General features: G+C 37.7%; 1 protein-coding gene across 1 annotated transcript; it reads left to right on the plus strand.

The window, feature by feature from the left end:
* The first annotated feature begins 3,233 nt into the window (after window positions 1-3,233).
* LOC132139843 (globoside alpha-1,3-N-acetylgalactosaminyltransferase 1-like) lies at window positions 3,234-17,380 on the plus strand. Its single transcript, XM_059548492.1, has 6 exons — window positions 3,234-3,359; window positions 4,206-4,320; window positions 9,087-9,122; window positions 14,500-14,523; window positions 14,810-14,944; window positions 16,461-17,380. Exons 2-6 carry the CDS (start codon window positions 4,256-4,258, stop codon window positions 17,149-17,151), a joined length of 951 nt encoding a protein of 316 aa, XP_059404475.1. The 5' UTR covers window positions 3,234-3,359; window positions 4,206-4,255; the 3' UTR covers window positions 17,152-17,380.
* The last annotated feature ends 553 nt before the right edge of the window (window positions 17,381-17,933 follow it).

Consider the following 17,933-nt stretch of genomic DNA (forward strand, 5'->3'; position numbering starts at 1 on the left):
AGACTAATGATATGGTGACAGTGAAATTTGGGAGCCAGTTTATTACTCACGGAACGCAGAGGAATGTTCTTGGATGAAACCCACACCTTTTGATCCATGACGTATACGGGAGGCTTAGACCGGTGGCGATCAGCTTGGGCCTTGATGCATCTTCTCAAAAGTCCCGGGAACCAATGTTCTGTATTTGTTTTATTGCCTTATTCAAGTGATTTAACATTTTTAGGTTTTCACGAACCACACATAATATTTTTTTTCTCAAAAACTCGATCATGTACATATATGCTGCTTACATATTATTATAGCCCAGTTTATGCTTATTACATTGAGATTAGACTTTAGCCATTTAGATATCTATAAGAAACTCAAAGAGGCACAAATGCCAGGGTGCTTGGAAGACAGCAGGGGAGTTGGACAGCCCAAAAGGCATGACCAAATATTCAAAATGGCCCCTGGGGGTATTAAATTCTGTCTTCCATTCATCCCCCTTCCTTATGTGGACCAAATGATAAGCATTACGTAAGTCCAGTTTTGTGAATATTGATGCTCCCTGCAGCCTCTTGAAGGCTAAAGACATCAACGGCAAAGGATAGGTATTCTTCACTGTGATGTTGTTTAGCCCTCGGTAATCAATGCAAGGTCGCAGAGATCCATCTTTCTTACCCACAAAAAAAGAACCCCGCCCCCACTGGAGAAGAGGAAGGGCGGATGAACGCGGAAGCCAGTGAATCAGAAAAATATTTCTCCATGGCCTCCCTTTCAGGAGTAGAAAGTGAATATAACTTGCCCTTAGGCGGAGACGTACCTGGCATTAGGTCTATAGCACAGTCATAGGGACGATGGGGAGGAAGAGAAGCAGCCCGGGACTTACTGAACACTTCCTTCAGGTCGAGGTATTCCTTGGGCACGTTAGACAAATCCACCGTCTCCTCCTGAAACACAGAACTAGATACAGATGAATGGGCAGAGGCATGGCACTGATTACTCCAGGTGGAAACGGAGCCTTGACCCCAGTCCACCCTGGGGTTGTGTTTGATCAGCCATGGTTGCCTGAGAACTATGGGGCTGAGGGGAGTGTCAGTGATGAAGAATTCCAGTGTCTCAGTGTGGTTACCCGCTACAGTCAACGTGATGGTGGGTAATGTCTGACCACTGAGAGCGTGGACTGCAGTGGGTTGGTGGAGTGAAGTGATGGGGATGCCAAGGTGACTGGCCAAAGAAAAGTCCATGAAATTACCCTCCTTTCCGGAATCCACCAGTGCCTGGCAATCATAGCCTCCTCCCTACTGCCGGGCTTGATCTTTTAGTGGACAGCGATTGAGGAAATGCCCCGGCACGCCGCAGTTAAGGCACAGCCCCTCAGTTCGTCGACGCTCTCTCTCCTCCCGGAAAAGCCCAGCTCTACCCACCTGCATGGGCTCGGGATCGCTGGGTGGGCTGACCATGTCTTCGGCGAGGAAGCCCAATGGCTCGAGTTGTCTTCTGGCTCGGTAGTGCTGTTCCACTTGAGAGCACTGTTCCAACCTCGAGTCGACCCGTAACACTAACTCCATCAGTCCGTTCAAGTTCTTGGGAAGATCCAATGTATAAATTTCACATTGGACACGGTCAGCCAGCCCATGCCGGAATCTGTCTCACTGCGCCTCCTCATTCCAGTGGCACTCGGCAGCCAAGGTGCGAAATTGTATCATGTAGTCAGAAACTAAATGCTTGCCTCGCAGCCCGACACAGCGCGGTCAAACACCCGTCTCATCTCCTCTTGTATTGCCTGGAACGAGGAACAGCAAGGATCGTTATTTTCCCACACCGCTGTCCCCCAAAGAGCCGAACGCCGCGACAGCAGGTTTAACACCAACGCCACTCTGGATCTCTCAGTGGAAAATGTAACAGGTTGAAGGGAGAAGAATAATGAGCATCTAGTCAGAAAAGCTCAACACAGCTCTGGCTCATCCGCATATCTTTCAGGCGTTGGTATCCTGGGCTCGTGCTGGCTGGTGATGTTGGTAGGGTTGAGGGGGACAGGTGGTGGGGTGGGCGCAGCAGGCGATCTTAGCTGTTGAATTTGGGTAGTGAGCTAGTGTATTGTCTCAATTCTCAATTGTCTCAACAGATCTGTGACGATTGAGTACCAGGAATACACGAGGAGAGGGGAAGATCCAATTGCTGGTGTGTTTATTGCACAAAAAGGTAATACAAAACAAACAGTCCAAGTAGACAAACAAAACAAAAGAGGTAACCGGATGAAACGGAACGGGAACTCGGAGGAACGAGAAGGTAAGGGGAAGTCTCGGGAGACGAGAACATAGGTACACGAAGGGTAAGGACTCCATCTAAACAACAGGGAAAGACAGGTATTTATAAGGAGACTAATGACAATAGATTGCCTGCACCTGTGCGATTAACTGGAATGCAATTACTGTGAAGACAGGACCAGACTAGAGGAATTATAGTGCCTATGGTGAAGTGCCTAAGGAGAAGTGAGCTCACTAGTGGACAGCCAGGAAAACAGAGACTGACAGCGTGACAATTTAATACATGAGTTTCGCAATTTGAGTTGAATAAATGAACTTTTCCTCAACATTCTAATTTATTGAGAAGCACCTGTATATAGTATATATATATATATATATATATAGAGAGAGAGAGAGAGAGAGAGATTATATTCCTTAAACCTAAAATTTTTTTGAAAAAAATCTGTACAGTGCATCTCTAACGACATATATGAAAAATATATATGTTCTAAAACCACATTTTGTGTATAAAGCTAACCTTGCATTTTTTGAGGATGATGGGCTTTTAGATGCAAGTCAAATTCTGAATGCAAGTATAGTGTTTTTGTCCTTTTTTTTGAGGGGTTATTAAAGATAGTTTTTACTTAAAAAAAAAAACTTTCATAACCTTTTGAGTATTTTTTGAGTGGCTACAATGATTAACAAGATTATATGGCTTTCATTTCTCTTCATCTTTGGCTAAATGCTTTATGACACATCAAATTTATAAACAGCTAATGCAGCTAATTTATTTATAAACAGCTGATTTATAACAGCTAATGCCAAACAGAGACACCTTCAAAGGAGTCATAAATTCGGTAACAATATTTTCTTATTTTGGCTTATTTTAACGGTCATTGGCCTATTATATACTTTAAGTTTCAGAACTGCCCAGTCCAAAAAGAGCACGCACTTACTACGACTGTAAAAATGTCTAGTTATAAAAATCAGCCTTATCTTTAAATCACAGCGTTGTTCTCATTTGCCTGATGCCGCACACGTCATCGTCGCGGTCAGAGAGATCGGTTCAGGTACAGAAAGTTGCAGGCTGGTGGCTGCCATTATACAAACACGAAAATATAACAATGTCACGTAAGTTCTTCACACTTTGTTGTAGAAAAATATGCATGTCAGTGTAGCCTGTCGGCGGATCCCAACGATAGGACTAAACTTGATTTTTTTTAACGTTGTGCTGTGATTATACAGGTACATAGCCTAAAGGCCATTTCATTGTCACAAATGCGTGTTACTGTTTTTGCATTAAAACATTGGACTGTAAACTTTACATTGTTCCTTGTGAAATGCTTCTTTTATTCAAAGTATTATTAAATCACCCCCCAACAAAAACGGCTCGACTAGAACCACATCAAAAAATCCTCTTTAACTATCATTAATATTGAATGTTCTTTTTCTGGAAGGTTTTTTTTTGCAGCAGCAGATATACAACTCATCTTGTCATGCGTGGCTGTAGGAAATAAAAAATGATATAAAATTATTGCAAACTGAACAGTCTTTATCAGCACTCTTTTACATAGTTAGTCATTTGGGTTCATTAAATACTCTTTTGTTGATCTTCACAGTTTACTGAGATCTACAGTATTTTTTAGAATGCATTAGATTTTCTGTGACGTTTACTTGTTTTTGAACATGAGGGTGGGTCCGTCAAATAAAAAGTTTTTCAAAGTCGAAGAACCAGTTCTTTATGCATTGTGTGATAATTCAGCACCTGCTCCATACTCAAAAAAGACCAGGTTAGCTACACTGGTGTGCTGAAGGATGCAGATCAGTCTTAAGCTGTTGTGTAGTTATGGTTTTAGTTGTTGGTTTTGTCTTAATGTAAAGTCCCACCCTTCCCAGGCTGTATTTGACTTGTAAATCTCTCCTGCAGCATGTCAGCACACTGTTTCATGCCCAATATTTTTGCTCTCATTTTTCCAGTTCAGTCCATCGAGTGAATACAGACACAAGACCCAGCTGATACGACAAAAATGCGACTACGTCAGAGTGTTCATTTCTTCCTTCTTGGGATGTTTGTTGGCTTGTCTCTGAGTGGGTATGTATAAATTATATTTAAAATATGTAGCAGATTTACTCACTTTTTGCATTTGAATATTAAATTACTTACAGTAATAGTGTTGAATCTGTTTATGTCTTGTAATTTTTTATATATGCTCCCTGGTCAATTTTTAAGGTTACTGCAGATATAATCAGTCATTCACATGGCTGTGAATCAGTGTATGTAGGCATGCAGTGTTGGGAAGGTTGCTTTTAAAATGTGTTTCACTTCAGGTTACAAAATAAATGTTTTAAAAGAGGGTTGGGCTCTTCCAGTCCTGGTAGGCCTGTCCTGCAGAGTTTAGCTTAATCCTTAATCTACGTTTACTTACACAGAGTACGTTTACATGGACAACAAGATTAAGGCAATACTATGAATAAGAATATACCAAGTAAACAGAGATTTTTGATTACCTTAATCTGGCAAAACTCATATTTGAAATAAACAGAAATCAAATTAAGATATGAAATAAAAAATGAAACACCCAGATCTGTACATGGCATCATCACGGAGACGAACTATATGTACACATGTAAAATTATGGAGGGGGCATCGGCACATTCGGCACAGCAATTAGATTACTGATGTCCATGTAAACGTAGTCACAGTTGATAAATCTAACCACAGTATTCAGAATTACTTGAAGATTGCAGGCAGCTGTGTTTGATTAGAGATGAAGTTAAACTCTGCAGGACAGTGGCCCTCCAGGACCAAGTTTGGACATGCCTGATCTAAGTACTATAGAATACTTAAAGTATGTAACACAAAGGGAAATATTAACTTTGATGTCTTGTTTTTGTGTTAACGACCTCTAAAAATTTACATCATCAAACATACTGTAGAACTTGGTTTTCCTCTGCATTTTATTTTCATCAGTTTTCTACAGCATTTGTTGAAAAATTTATTCAGACAGGCATTTTTAAAACATTTAATGTACAAATAAAAACAAATTTAAAGCAAATTTAATAAGAAAGTGCTTGCCACTCTCAATTTGTCCTCAAATATCATAAAAATGTAAAAATAAATTATTATTATGCATGTTAATGGGACCATTAAGCGACATTGATTGTAAACATATGGTTAAATTATTGAAAAATATTCTTGCTTTTATGATTTTGCCTAACTATACTGTTAGTTATAGGTGTTAAAAAAATAACCTATAGACATCTCTGTCACTGTTTGAGAAAATGTTGTCACATGAGACCATGCCATTTGCATGAGAGTTGGCACTAAACTTACCTCAAGATGCTTTTTCAGATAACATGTTGAATCTTTTGAATCCGAATCAAGTTAGGTGATGATCATTGTATTTCCAATGCAAAAAAAGCATCATGTGCATGTGTGGAGGAAATTTAATTTATCTCTGAAATATGAATATTATTAGTAGTATTTCTTGCTTCACTGTACTAAAGAGTGTTCTTTAGACTTGTCTCTGAGCGCTTCCGTTTGCTTCAGTATGCTTCAGAGTTTTCGATGAGGTGAGAGGCAACAGGAAATCTATTTAAAGTGTGTATGTGCAAGACAAGTGTGACACGATAAATGCTACTTTATACTTAGCTTTACATGGAATACATAGAAACGCATCTATGGGACATATTTGGATAACTTAAATCGACATATATGTTGACTATGCATTGTGATTGGATGAGATCAGAGCATCTGCATTTGATGAAGGTATAAATGTTGAGTTGTGGTGTTTCCTCTTGGTCACACACTGCAGTCAACTTTTCTTGAAAGAAAATAAATATTCAAAAGACTTTGTCTCATACCTTTATTGAAGTATAAAATTGCCACGACAGCATGGCTTTCTGATTTCCCCTGCATTTTTGTTAGTCCTGAAAAGCTTGTGCACTCTGCAAATTACAAAATAAATAGACATGGTCAACACGATCTGTTGAAGTTCAAACTGAGCACCAGAATGTGGAAGAAATTGGAATACAAATTAGTGTTGTTACTATGACAACCAATTTGAATCTGACAAGAAATTGATGTCTGATAAGAATATATATATATATAGACAGTACAGACCAAAAGTTTGGAAACATTACTATTTTAATTGTTTTTGAAAGAAGTTTCTTCTGCTCATCAAGCCTGCATTTATTTGATCAAAAATACAGAAAAAACTGTAATATTGTGAAATATTATTACAACTTAAAATAATAGTTTTCTATTTGAATATACTTAAAAAAAATAATTTATTCCTGTGATGCAAAGCTGAATTTTCAGCATCATTACTCCAGCCTTCAGTGTCACATGTAACATCCGGTCTATCACATGATCATTTAGAAATCATTCTAATATTCTGATTTATTATGAGTGTTGGAAACAGTTCTGCTGTCTAATATATTTGATGAATAAAAGGTTAAAAAGAACTGCATTTATTCAAAATAAAAAAAATTCTAATAATATATATTCTAATAATATTTTTCTTTACTTTCACTTTTTATCAATTTAACACATCCTTGCTGAATAAAAGTATTGATTTTATTAAAAAAGAAAAGAAAGAAAAAAAATTACTGACCCCAAATTACTGACCAGTAGTGTATATTGTTATTACAAAATATTTATATTTTAAAAACATAGCTTCTTTTTTTTTTTTTTTTTTTTTTTTTTTACTTTTTATTCATCAAAGTATCCTAAAAAAGTATCACATGTTTATCTGCTGTATCTGATAAAAAAGTATCTGCTGTTCACCGACAATGTTTTCTGGAAGTATTCCTGAGCCCATGTTGTGATTTCCATTACAGTAGCATTCCTGTATGTGATGCAGTGCCGTCTAAGGGCCCAAAGATCACGGGCATCCAGTATGGTTTTCCAGCCTTGACCCTTACGCACAGAGATTGTTCCAGATTCTCTGAATCTTTGGATGATAACTTCAAAATCTTTGCAATATTTCTCTGAGAAACTCCTTTCTGATATTGCTCCACTATTTTTCGCCACAGCATTAGGGGAATTGGTGATCCTCTGCCCATCTTGACTCCTGAGAGACACTGCCACTCCGAGAGGCTCTTTTTATACTCAATCATGTTGCCAATTGACCTAATAAGTTGCAAGATGGTCCTCCAGCTGTTCCTTATATTTAGATTAAACTTTTCCAGCCTCTTACTGCTACCTGTCCCATCTTTTTTGGAATGTGTAGCTCTCATGAAATCCAAAATGAGCCAATATCAACATTTGATATGTTATCTATATTCTATTGTGAATAAAATATAAGTTTATGAGATTTGTAAATTATCCCATTCCTTTTTTTATTCACAATTTGTACAGGGTCCCAACATTTTTGGAATCGGGTTTGTGTGTGTCTCTCTCTCTCTCTCTCTCTCTCTATATATATATATATATATATATATATATATATATCAGAACTTCTTTCAGCAGCAATCGGCCTGCAATTTTTATGCAAGAAAATGCCCCTGCCGCAATGCAAAACAGTTACTTGAAGCTAAGAACATTGAAATAATGTAATGGCCAGCCCAGAGTCCTGATCTAAACCCAATTGAAAATCACTGGGAAATCCTTGGTGACAAAGGATGGCTAAGAAACCCACCACAGTTACTGAACTATGAAGAAAAGTAGACCAAGATCACACAAGAGCTGTCATCTACACTTTATACTAATTTCTGACAACTGTAACGCTCAAATTTGAGTTGAAATCTTCTTTAGTACTACAGTGGTAACTGTTCATTAATTTTGATCACTGTGTTTTTTCACAAAATAATGTTTTGTTTAAATTATCTGGTTCTTTTGTAATACATGTTAGTAGAACAATAATATACCCACAGCTAATCACCACTGAAGGTGTGTTCAATGAAAAAAAAATCCTGTATGCACATAAATAAAATGATACAGCCTTATGGATAGTTGGTAGGGTTGCACCTGCTGAGCGAATCACTGGTACAACCCTAACAATTTTCTAATAACTGCACTCATCCAGAGTTAATAAAAGGGCTGGCAAAGTCATTCTGTACCCCTCACACCCATGCCACTTCCTCTTTTAACTGTTGCCATGTGGTTGGCGCTACAGAGCTTTTTTTTCCTTCCCTTTCAGGCCATCTACCTCATGAACAGTTAAATGTTCTCCCCACTGTACAATAAAACATGGAATACATTACTATCTTTACTTACTTTTTATGTGTATGTTATTTACTTAAAGGGTTAGTTCCCCCCAAAATGAAAATTATGTCATTAATGACTCGTTCCAAACCCGTGAGACCTCCGTTCATCTTCGGAAAAAAATAAAAATAAAATAAAATACGACTTTATTCAGCATTGTCTTCTCTTCTGGGTCTGTTGTGAGCACGTTCACATTTCAAATTTAAGTTTATTTGTATAGCGCTTTTTACAACACTGCAGTGCTGATGTACGACGCTGCTGACATGTTATCTTTGTTATTGGGCACGCCAGAAAACACGTCAGCAGCATCATAGGTCAGCAGCGACGTGAACGCAAGAGGTGTAACATACTGTACTCTTATGGTACTATCATGTAGAAAACGAGCTCTTGAACCCCAGCCTAAAGGTACTAATTTGTTTCTGAGAGTTAATATTCATGGAATGTAAAATATGTTATTGAAACCGTTACATAGTTCCTTTTTTACCATTCAAAAAGATAGGCTGACCAACTTTCCTGCATGAGGTTGACAAACTGCATTTTCACTTCCTTCCTCAGACCATTTGTTAACAAGGAAAACTACCTAAAATTACTTAAAACCTACTTTTAACTTAAACAGTGAAAAAAGTGTCTTCTTATGTCTTCCCTCACAGGCTCATTTACTGGGGATTCAAGTCCATTTGGTTTGGGTGAGTAGTCTATATTCATGCATATATTCAGTCATCAAATGAAACATTCAGTTTCAATCTGATTTAAACAATTTATAACTGACAAAAACTTATTTTCTTATCTCCCCTGCTGATTTTGTAAAAAGAAAAAAAAACATTATATGAAGTTTAGAAATTTATTTGCATTTCAGTGAAGTATTTAATCCCCTACCAACCTGCAAGAATTCCGGCTCCCACAGATAGATTATGTGTCCATATAGAACACAGATTAGTCCTGTCCTATTAAGAAGTTATTCCCAACCTCAGCTCGTTAAGCCCTGAAATACACGGGAGGAGCTTGTTAACCCTTAAATGCATACCATACCTCAAGATAATTTTCTACTATTGCAGCAGATAGAGGTTAATTCGTGCAGAAAGTATATAGGTCCAGGGCGCTAAAGACCCGAATATGTAATGATGCTTGGCGAAACATTCATGCTTAAGGCAGTTGGGACCACAGTCACCAAACAAACCATTGGTAACACACTATGCTGCAATGGACTGAAATCCTGCAGTGCCTGGAAGGTCCCCCTGCTCAAAAAGGTACATGTACTGGCCTGTTTACAGTTTGCTAGTGAACATCTAAATGATTCAGAGAAGGCTTGGGAGAAAGTGCTGTGGTCAGGTGACCAAAATTTAAGCTCTTTGGCATTAACTCGACTCGCCGTGTTTGGAGTGAGTGAAATGCTGACTATGGCCCCAAGAACCATCCCTACAGTCAAGCACAGAAGTTTTTATATATATTTTTTGGGGGTTAGTATTCTGTCTCTAAATGTTAAAATAAACATATAAAAATTACCAACCATAAATATTTTTGTAAGTGTGCAAACTTACAAAATCAGCAGGGAGTCAAATAAATATTTGCTGACACTTTCTATGAAGCCCCTATTTATAAAACATTATAAGGGTATTCTTAAGGCATTATAATGAATGCATAATGCATTATAAAAAAAACCTTATAATATGTTGTATCATCTCATGAATATTCATAAGAACAGTTTTAATATATTATAATATTTACTTATTTATGGTTATAGCTTTTAAGAATTTGATGATTTATTACACAATGAACATGTTGCATCCACTTTTACAATTGATATTTCTCATGGTTGTAATGTATTGAGTCTCGTATCTTGCCATTTTTCATATGCTACTTTACTTTAAAGGTGCCATCTGTCATATCTGGCAAAAAAATCAAGTCATACTCCACATTCCATACCAGATGGGGGCAGTATGCCTCAATAAAGTGAATTGGTCTACTCTAGAGTAACAAACGAGAAACGGCATAGTCTCTATGCTCCGTCCCTACCTTCACAACAACCCTAGAGCATAGCTGAAGCCTATAAGACAGCGGTTCTCAATTGCAGTCCTCGCACCCCACTGCTCTGCACATTTTGAACGTTTCTCTTAGAGCTTCAGACATTTGTTCTATTCGAACATAAGTGCCCTGCGAAGTGGACATCACAGGATATTCAGCCATGATTCCAGTTCGAAGTGAACATAGCTATATGTTCCAATCAAAGTGCATTGAAGTGTGCAAGACGTGAATTTAAATTGTATCGATTTACAGAGGTATATGATGTCACAGTTGTCCATGTTTAAAGACGCTGCACAGCACAAATCAGTGAATGAATGTTTCGATGTGAGGTAAACTTAAACAGACTTCCCCTGCTCAGAGAGTAGGGAGCAATGAACATTTGAAAAACAGTTAATGCACAGAGTTCATTTCTAACGAGCTGATTATCTGAATCAGGTGTGTTAACAAAGAGAAACGTGCAAAATATGCAGAGCAGTGGGGCGCGAGGACTGGAATTGAGAACCGCTGCTATAAGTGGACGTTTTGCCTCCAGAGGAACATTGGGTGATGTCAAGTGATTTTGAAACATGACATCTTCAAGCTACTCCCCTTCACCTTTACCAGTGAATATGTTCATATTCGTTTTGTTCATATTACATTGAGTTGTAAATACACATTATTGGAATTAAATTAATTTGACAGACAGCATTCTGTCAACATCATTGGTCAACATCAGACAGCTGATGTTGACCAAGCTAGTTCCAACCAACGTAACCAGAGCTGCCAACTCTCACAAGCATTCACTGTGAGACACACGCAATTGACTCTTTTCACACGCTTTCACGCCACACATCAATTTTCTCATGTTCAGAAAAACCACGAAGCAAAGAGGACACGGAGACCAACAGACTAGACAGAGCAGGTTACTTATGATATAAAAAAATGGGTAAGTTATAGCTAGCTAATTATCAAACGCAGCTACGGTTAGCCATCGCTAACATTAGCACGTTTCTAGAACAGCCTTCGATACATTTCTATGTTATAACTTCCCAAAAAAAAAATACACAAACATATAAAACAAACTTCTAGCGAAATACTAACAGCATCTAACTTACCAATCCAAAAGAAATGTTGCAAGTTCGGTGTCGAACCTCATTTCTTTCAGGTCCATCAGTTGTCACCAGCGATTGAAAGCAGTGCCGATGTTTACTCTGGTTCGGCTCCTTTTCTTATTGGATTTGATTTGTGATTCCGAGCGCGGTTGTTTCCCTGTAGCGGGGGGTGGTCTCTTGCCAAGGGCTTAAGTCACATGAAGTAGTGGGCTGTACTTTCCACATGATTGACATCAGGTTCAGGTACGCCTATAAGCCGTGCGAGTTATTCGTGTATTGCAGGTTGGCTGGTGGTTATGTTGCCCGCATACCGCCTCCCATGGCCGAAACTGGTATTACGACACCTGTCGGGCCGGGGCTAGTAATGCTAATGCTAATTAAGGTTGATATCTCTGCAGCACTATAACTTTACATTTTTTTAATGACATCATCGCCCTTATTTCTTCTCATACTTTTGATGCGTGTAGGTCATTTATTGAATATTTTTAGCTCAATTTTTGCACATAGCACCTTTAAGCAATCAAAGACTACTTATAAGTATTAATAATATATATATATATATATATATATATATATTTTATCTCAGGCATAAGATCAGATCAAATGAATGTGTATTATATTATTTGAACTATTTTTATTGTAATATCAGTTTGATTATTTTGATGGTAACCTTTAGATAGCTGTTGATAAGTAACTCTGCAACTACATATGAATTAGCGGTCATCAGAGTATTAGTATGTCAGCTACTGTAAATATATGCTAACACTTTAATATGATGGTCATCCAACAGATAAACTGACATACTTATTCTACCATACTAGATTCTACCATTCTTGAGCATACTAATACTTTAATGAGAGTTAGTTGGCATGCAGTTGTAAAGTTGCTCATAGTTGATTGGTTTAGGGGACCATCAAAATAAAATGAAACCAAATAAAACATTGCACTTTTTTAGGTTGGAGTATTAAACTCACTTCAATTAATTAACATTAGCTCCACAGGAAACACTCAAATAATACGCAACATCTAACTACTCACAAGTTGTAGTAAGATACTGTGCAGATCTTAAACAATGTCAAGATATGATACATTCCATTTTATACTGTAAATGAAGTAGATTTTAAGGTACATTTTGTAAGATATTTGCAGTAAAATATCCAAAAACCACTAGTGTTATATATTTTGTCCAGCTGATTAAATAACAATATCTCTAATGTTTTCAACTAATTGTAAATCATGAGAAAATTCCCATTCTAAACAGTGACACGGGGCAGTGCAGTCGCCTGTCAATGACGTTAGTTCCCCTTTGTTACCGCCTTTACTGACGTAGAAACCACATGACAACAGTGTGGTGGACAAATGCGGAAGTAACTTCACGTCAAACTTCAACTAGAAAGAGATGCCGATCTCGCTTGTGTTTTACTCAACAGGGGAGTTGTTTTGATTCATATCTTTACAGAAAATGTCAATAACAATCAACAAGATTAGTATTATGGGGCATACACGCCAAATGCGGGGCATCGCGTCTATAGACCTGTGCCAGGACCCGTCTGATCCATAGTCTGATCACGTCTTTGCATTGACTTTGTATGTAATCTACTTGCACAAATAGTTGAACTCGCGTTAAAACCATGATTTATCAGTGGTTGGGTAGAAGACAGCAAATCCCATCATTCCACGCTCCTCCTTATAGCGTCATCAAACCACGCGATTGTTATAGTTTTGGTAGTGTGCCCTCTAGTGGCAGGTCCTACAACCTGTACCTTTAATAGGAGTTAATTGTGTTCTAAATAATGACAAATAAAAAAGTTACAAATACTTAACAATTATAATACATCATAATACTTATGATTATTCATGAGTTGATACATATAAGTTTTTTTTTATATAATGCATTATGCATTCATTATAATGCCTTAAGAATACCCTTATAATGTATTATGAATACGGACTTTATAGAAAGTGTTACTAAATATTTTCCCCCATTGTATGCAGAAAAGCAACTCCGAACACACAGCATGTCGAAGCTTGAAGCAGATGGGTTAAAGCAGCAGAAAACCGCTTTGATTACTGTCATAACCTTGGTTCCCTGAGAGCAGGAACGAGACATTGCGGAGGATTCTCTGCTATGGGAACTCCCTCCCTTCCAACCTTTACTGAAGTCCTATTGGTTCACAGTGTCCAATTGAGTGGCCAATTGTTGCAAAGTATGGGACGCATTTTATACTGTCTCTCGAGCTTGTTAGTATAAGCATGCGATTTGCATACTTTGCGACAAGTGGCCAGTCAGTTGGACTGGCGTGAGCCAATATAACTTAAGGAAAGGTTTGAAAGGAAAGCGTTCCCATAGCAGAGAAACCTATGCAATGTCTTGTAAAAGCTCGGTACCACACCGGGCAAGGACATTAGTTCTGTTAATCAAAACTAGCCCAACTATGTTTTTTCCATGGTTTTTTCCCTCTGTTGTAGACCCCTTCCAATGAAAAAGCATTGTGGGGAGATTGCTTTAACCCACAGACTAAAAAACAACCTGCAGCAACAATTGTAGTCTGCAGTAGTAAATAGTGGTAGAAAAACCACAGACTTGGCAACACTGACACCAGGTGCTACTCCTGTCAGCTAAGAAATTGAGGCTACAATTTATTAAAATATCACAATATAATGTCTTTAATCTGACTGAAATCATACCAGTGCAATTATGTTGTACCACAATTATTGGTTGGACAGACGGATAGCACAATTGTAGCTCAGCCTCTCCCAGCATTTATACACATTGTGCATATGCTCTGAAATACCGGTGATATGTGACATGTAATTAAGCATAATGTCATGTACACTCTGACATACAGATGAGGACTGTTGCTTGACTATGGAAAACCCTGCTGTTGTAGTTTGATTACAGCTAAACATGAGTTGCATAGTCCAGTCATAATTGTGTTTTGGTTTGCAGAAATCTTCTAACAGGTCACCTGGGGTAAGCTCTCATATAATGTTTACACACATATGTATTCTCTTTTCGACATACAAGTAAGTTCATGAACATGAACATAATTACACTATATGGCGCTTTTAAAACTTTTAAGACACTGTTTAATACCATGACAAGATAATTGAAGAATGCAAATTTTTTAATGTTTGCAAATTGTTTAAAATAAATGCTGGTTATGGAAACTGTGTACAGTGTACACATGCTTGCATAGAAACACCAATGTTTAATTGTAATCAATGAATGATTATATGTGTGTGTGTGTTTAATACAGTCGGACAGATGTTGCTTCTGTAACACCATGGTTAGCCCCGATTGTTTGGGAGGGAACCTTTGACGCCACACTGATTGACCCATTATGCAAACAACAAAACATCACCATAGCGACCACTCTCTTCGCTTTGGGAAAGTAAAAAAATTACATACTTCTCAGACTCTCAAATTACATATTTTTCTCTTTATCATTTTTTCCCTTTTTATTTTATTATATTCTATTTATTTTGTTACCTTTTATGTTAATACAGAGTTCTTGGAAGATTTTGTGATGTCCTTAGATTTAGTAAATTTAACTAGCAACAAAATTATTAAGGAAAGGCAAAATGCTTGATTACTGTACATGCAAGCTATTTTACTAATAAAAGTGTCTTTTGTTTATATTTTGTTTAACATTGTTTTCAAATGTACTCTTAGAAATAAAGGTGCTTCACGATAATTCCATAAAGAACCTTTAACATCTAAAGAACGTTTCTGTTTGGAGTGGTTGAAGAGATACCCCCGACAATGTAAAGTGCTATGAGTGCTTAGAAAAGCACTATATAAATGTAAGGAATTATTATTATTTCACAAAAGGTTCTTTGTGGCGAGAAAGAGATGGTTCTTTAATGAACATTTGACTAAATGGTTCTTTGTGGAACCAAATATGTTGGTTCTACTATGGCATTGTTGTGAAGAATCTATAGACCCCTTAATCGCATACGTCACTGTGACGTCACCGCTCTAGCTGGAGGCAAAACATAAGGCAGAACTCATTGCAGGTGCGCTAAAGGTTTGAGGTTTTGACTTTAAAATGTCTTCTTTTTGGGTTTTTGGCTGCCAGAATAGAAGGAACAGCACTTTTGTTTCAAAACTAAAGTTTTAACGGATCCCGGCAGACATTCCTTCACAGAAATCAAGAAGACAATTGTGGTTGAATGCAGTATGGCGTACAGACTGGACAGAGATGATCATAAATAATGCTCGTGTTTGCAGTGCACACTTTATATCAGGTAAAATAATATATGCATATGAACTGGTGTGTTGGTTTTATCTAGTATAGGTGAAAAGTCGCCAACCTTAAACGCACTAGCTTAAATGTTAAACAAACATACAGTGATAGATGTGTGTGCCATCCTTTGAATGGTCTCTTAAAATAATACTCATTGCTTATAATAGTTAGCCCAGCGATAGGTTACATTAGAAAATAAGCCTTGACAAAATTCCCCATACCACCCAAAAGTAATTCATATGGTCGTATGGCATATGGGTCAGGTAGCCTGCTTCCATCCGCGAGAGTTAATAAAATTTTTAAAAAAGCTGTCACGGTCCCGCAGAGTCAGGGACTGTACATATTCGGACAGTTCCGAACCTTCTGCATCCACGTTTAATAAATCCCTCCTAAAATGTGCTAGCTTACGCTTGTCAACATTGCGTCCACGCCTCTTTTTGCCTCCAGCTAAGCCCCGCCCACCCGGAGACGTTGGAATGTTTACAAACTTTTAAGGGGTCTATAGAAGCACCTTTATTTTTAAGAGTGTAGATATCCTTTGTAACAATGGTTTGTTTTTGCTCTTACTTTTTACTGTCCTTGCTTAATAAAAGTATTTCTTTTAGTAACGTACACATAAAATGTATACATCTTAATATCTGTTCCTCTCACTTTTTTCCAGATATACACGTTTTCTGAAAGATTTTCTGGAGTCAGCAGAGGAGCATTACTTTGTTGGATTTCGGGTGCATTACTACCTGTTTACAGATCAACCAGAGGAAGTTCCTAATGTGAAATTAGGTCAAGACCGTTATCTGACAGTAAAGAAGGTTCCAAGTTTGAACAGATGGCAGGACATTAGTATGGGCAGGATGGAAATACTTGAAAAACTAATAGAGAATGAACTGGCCAATAGGGCAGACTATATTTTCTGCCTTGATGTAGATACAAAGTTCTATGGCCGTTGGGGTGTGGAGACTTTGGGTCGTCTGGTAGGTGTGATACATCCTTGGTTCTTTAATGTTCCGAGGTTCATATTTACATATGAGCATAGACGAGAGTCTCAAGCATATATTCCAGCTGGGGAAGGTGATTATTATTATACTGCCGCTGCATTTGGTGGCTCATTGAAAGATGTGCATAAACTCACCAAAACCTGCCGGGAGCAGATGAACATTGATGCTGCAAACTCCATTGAGGCGATATGGCACGAGGAATCTCACTTGAACAAGTATTTCTTTTATAACAAACCCAGCAAACTACTTTCACCTGAATATCTGTGGCGGGACATTAGTATGAGTGCAGGCCAAGTGAAAATAATTCGCTTCTCTCATGTAGCTAAAAACAATGCTGAAGTTCGTCCAAACTTGTAGCAGTTTTGTGAAAGTTTACAAATATGTTGTTTCACAAGGAATTTTTAGTTTTGAAACATCACACATTGAATCCATTTCATGCAGGTTGGCTTTCCACTGGGACATTTAACTGAAAGACACATAGTTTTAGTTATGAGTTTCTGATACCTTGTTAAATGCTGATTAAATCATGTGCCATAATATTTTTTATAATTCATAAGTCAATAAAGATGCCTTCTGTGTAATATAATGTTCTCGTGAGCTGTGAATTAGTGAAGGTCAGATGTATTCATATAAAATATCTAATAATATTTAATCAACATGGTAAATCCTGTTTTTCTTCTCTAGTAAAAAAAAAGTCTTAACACCCTTAAAACAACATTGATTGACACGAGAAGCAAATTAAGACCTGTTTTTAGACATGTAAAATGTGTTTTCTCTTGATTTAATTAGAGATTTAGTTTACTTGTTTTAAGTATAGAATTCATTAAATGTTTTGTTTATGTTGCAGTGTATAAGAACTAATCAAATCTCATTTACCTCAAAATACTGAAAACCCCCCTCGGTTCGTTCGCGTTCATTCCCCCTTGGTCCATTCGCAATCGCATTCATTCCTCCTCAGTCCATTCCCCATGGGGCCCCCTCAAGCGCGGGGCTGGTGTGACCGCACCAGTTGTACCCCCCTGAGGATGGCCCTGCCATCTGCAAATCTTTATTTTCAAACAGGCTAAGGTCAGACAATGGCAATATTGAGGATAGGGGTGTGCGGTATGCTGATCGTAGATGATAAAAATGTCTCCATG

Source organism: Carassius carassius, chromosome 4, assembly GCF_963082965.1.
Source record: "Carassius carassius chromosome 4, fCarCar2.1, whole genome shotgun sequence".
NCBI lineage: Eukaryota > Metazoa > Chordata > Actinopteri > Cypriniformes > Cyprinidae > Carassius > Carassius carassius.

Bases quoted from the DNA above. Each gene is read 5' to 3' on its own strand.
- LOC132139843 (XM_059548492.1), top strand. From the start codon at position 4,256: ATGCGACTACGTCAGAGTGTTCATTTCTTCCTTCTTGGGATGTTTGTT. The intron at 4,321-9,086 runs GTATGTATAAAT...CTTCCCTCACAG, and splicing joins GTTGGCTTGTCTCTGAGTGG to GCTCATTTACTGGGGATTCA. The intron at 14,945-16,460 runs GTAAAAAAATTA...ACTTTTTTCCAG, and splicing joins ACTCTCTTCGCTTTGGGAAA to ATATACACGTTTTCTGAAAG.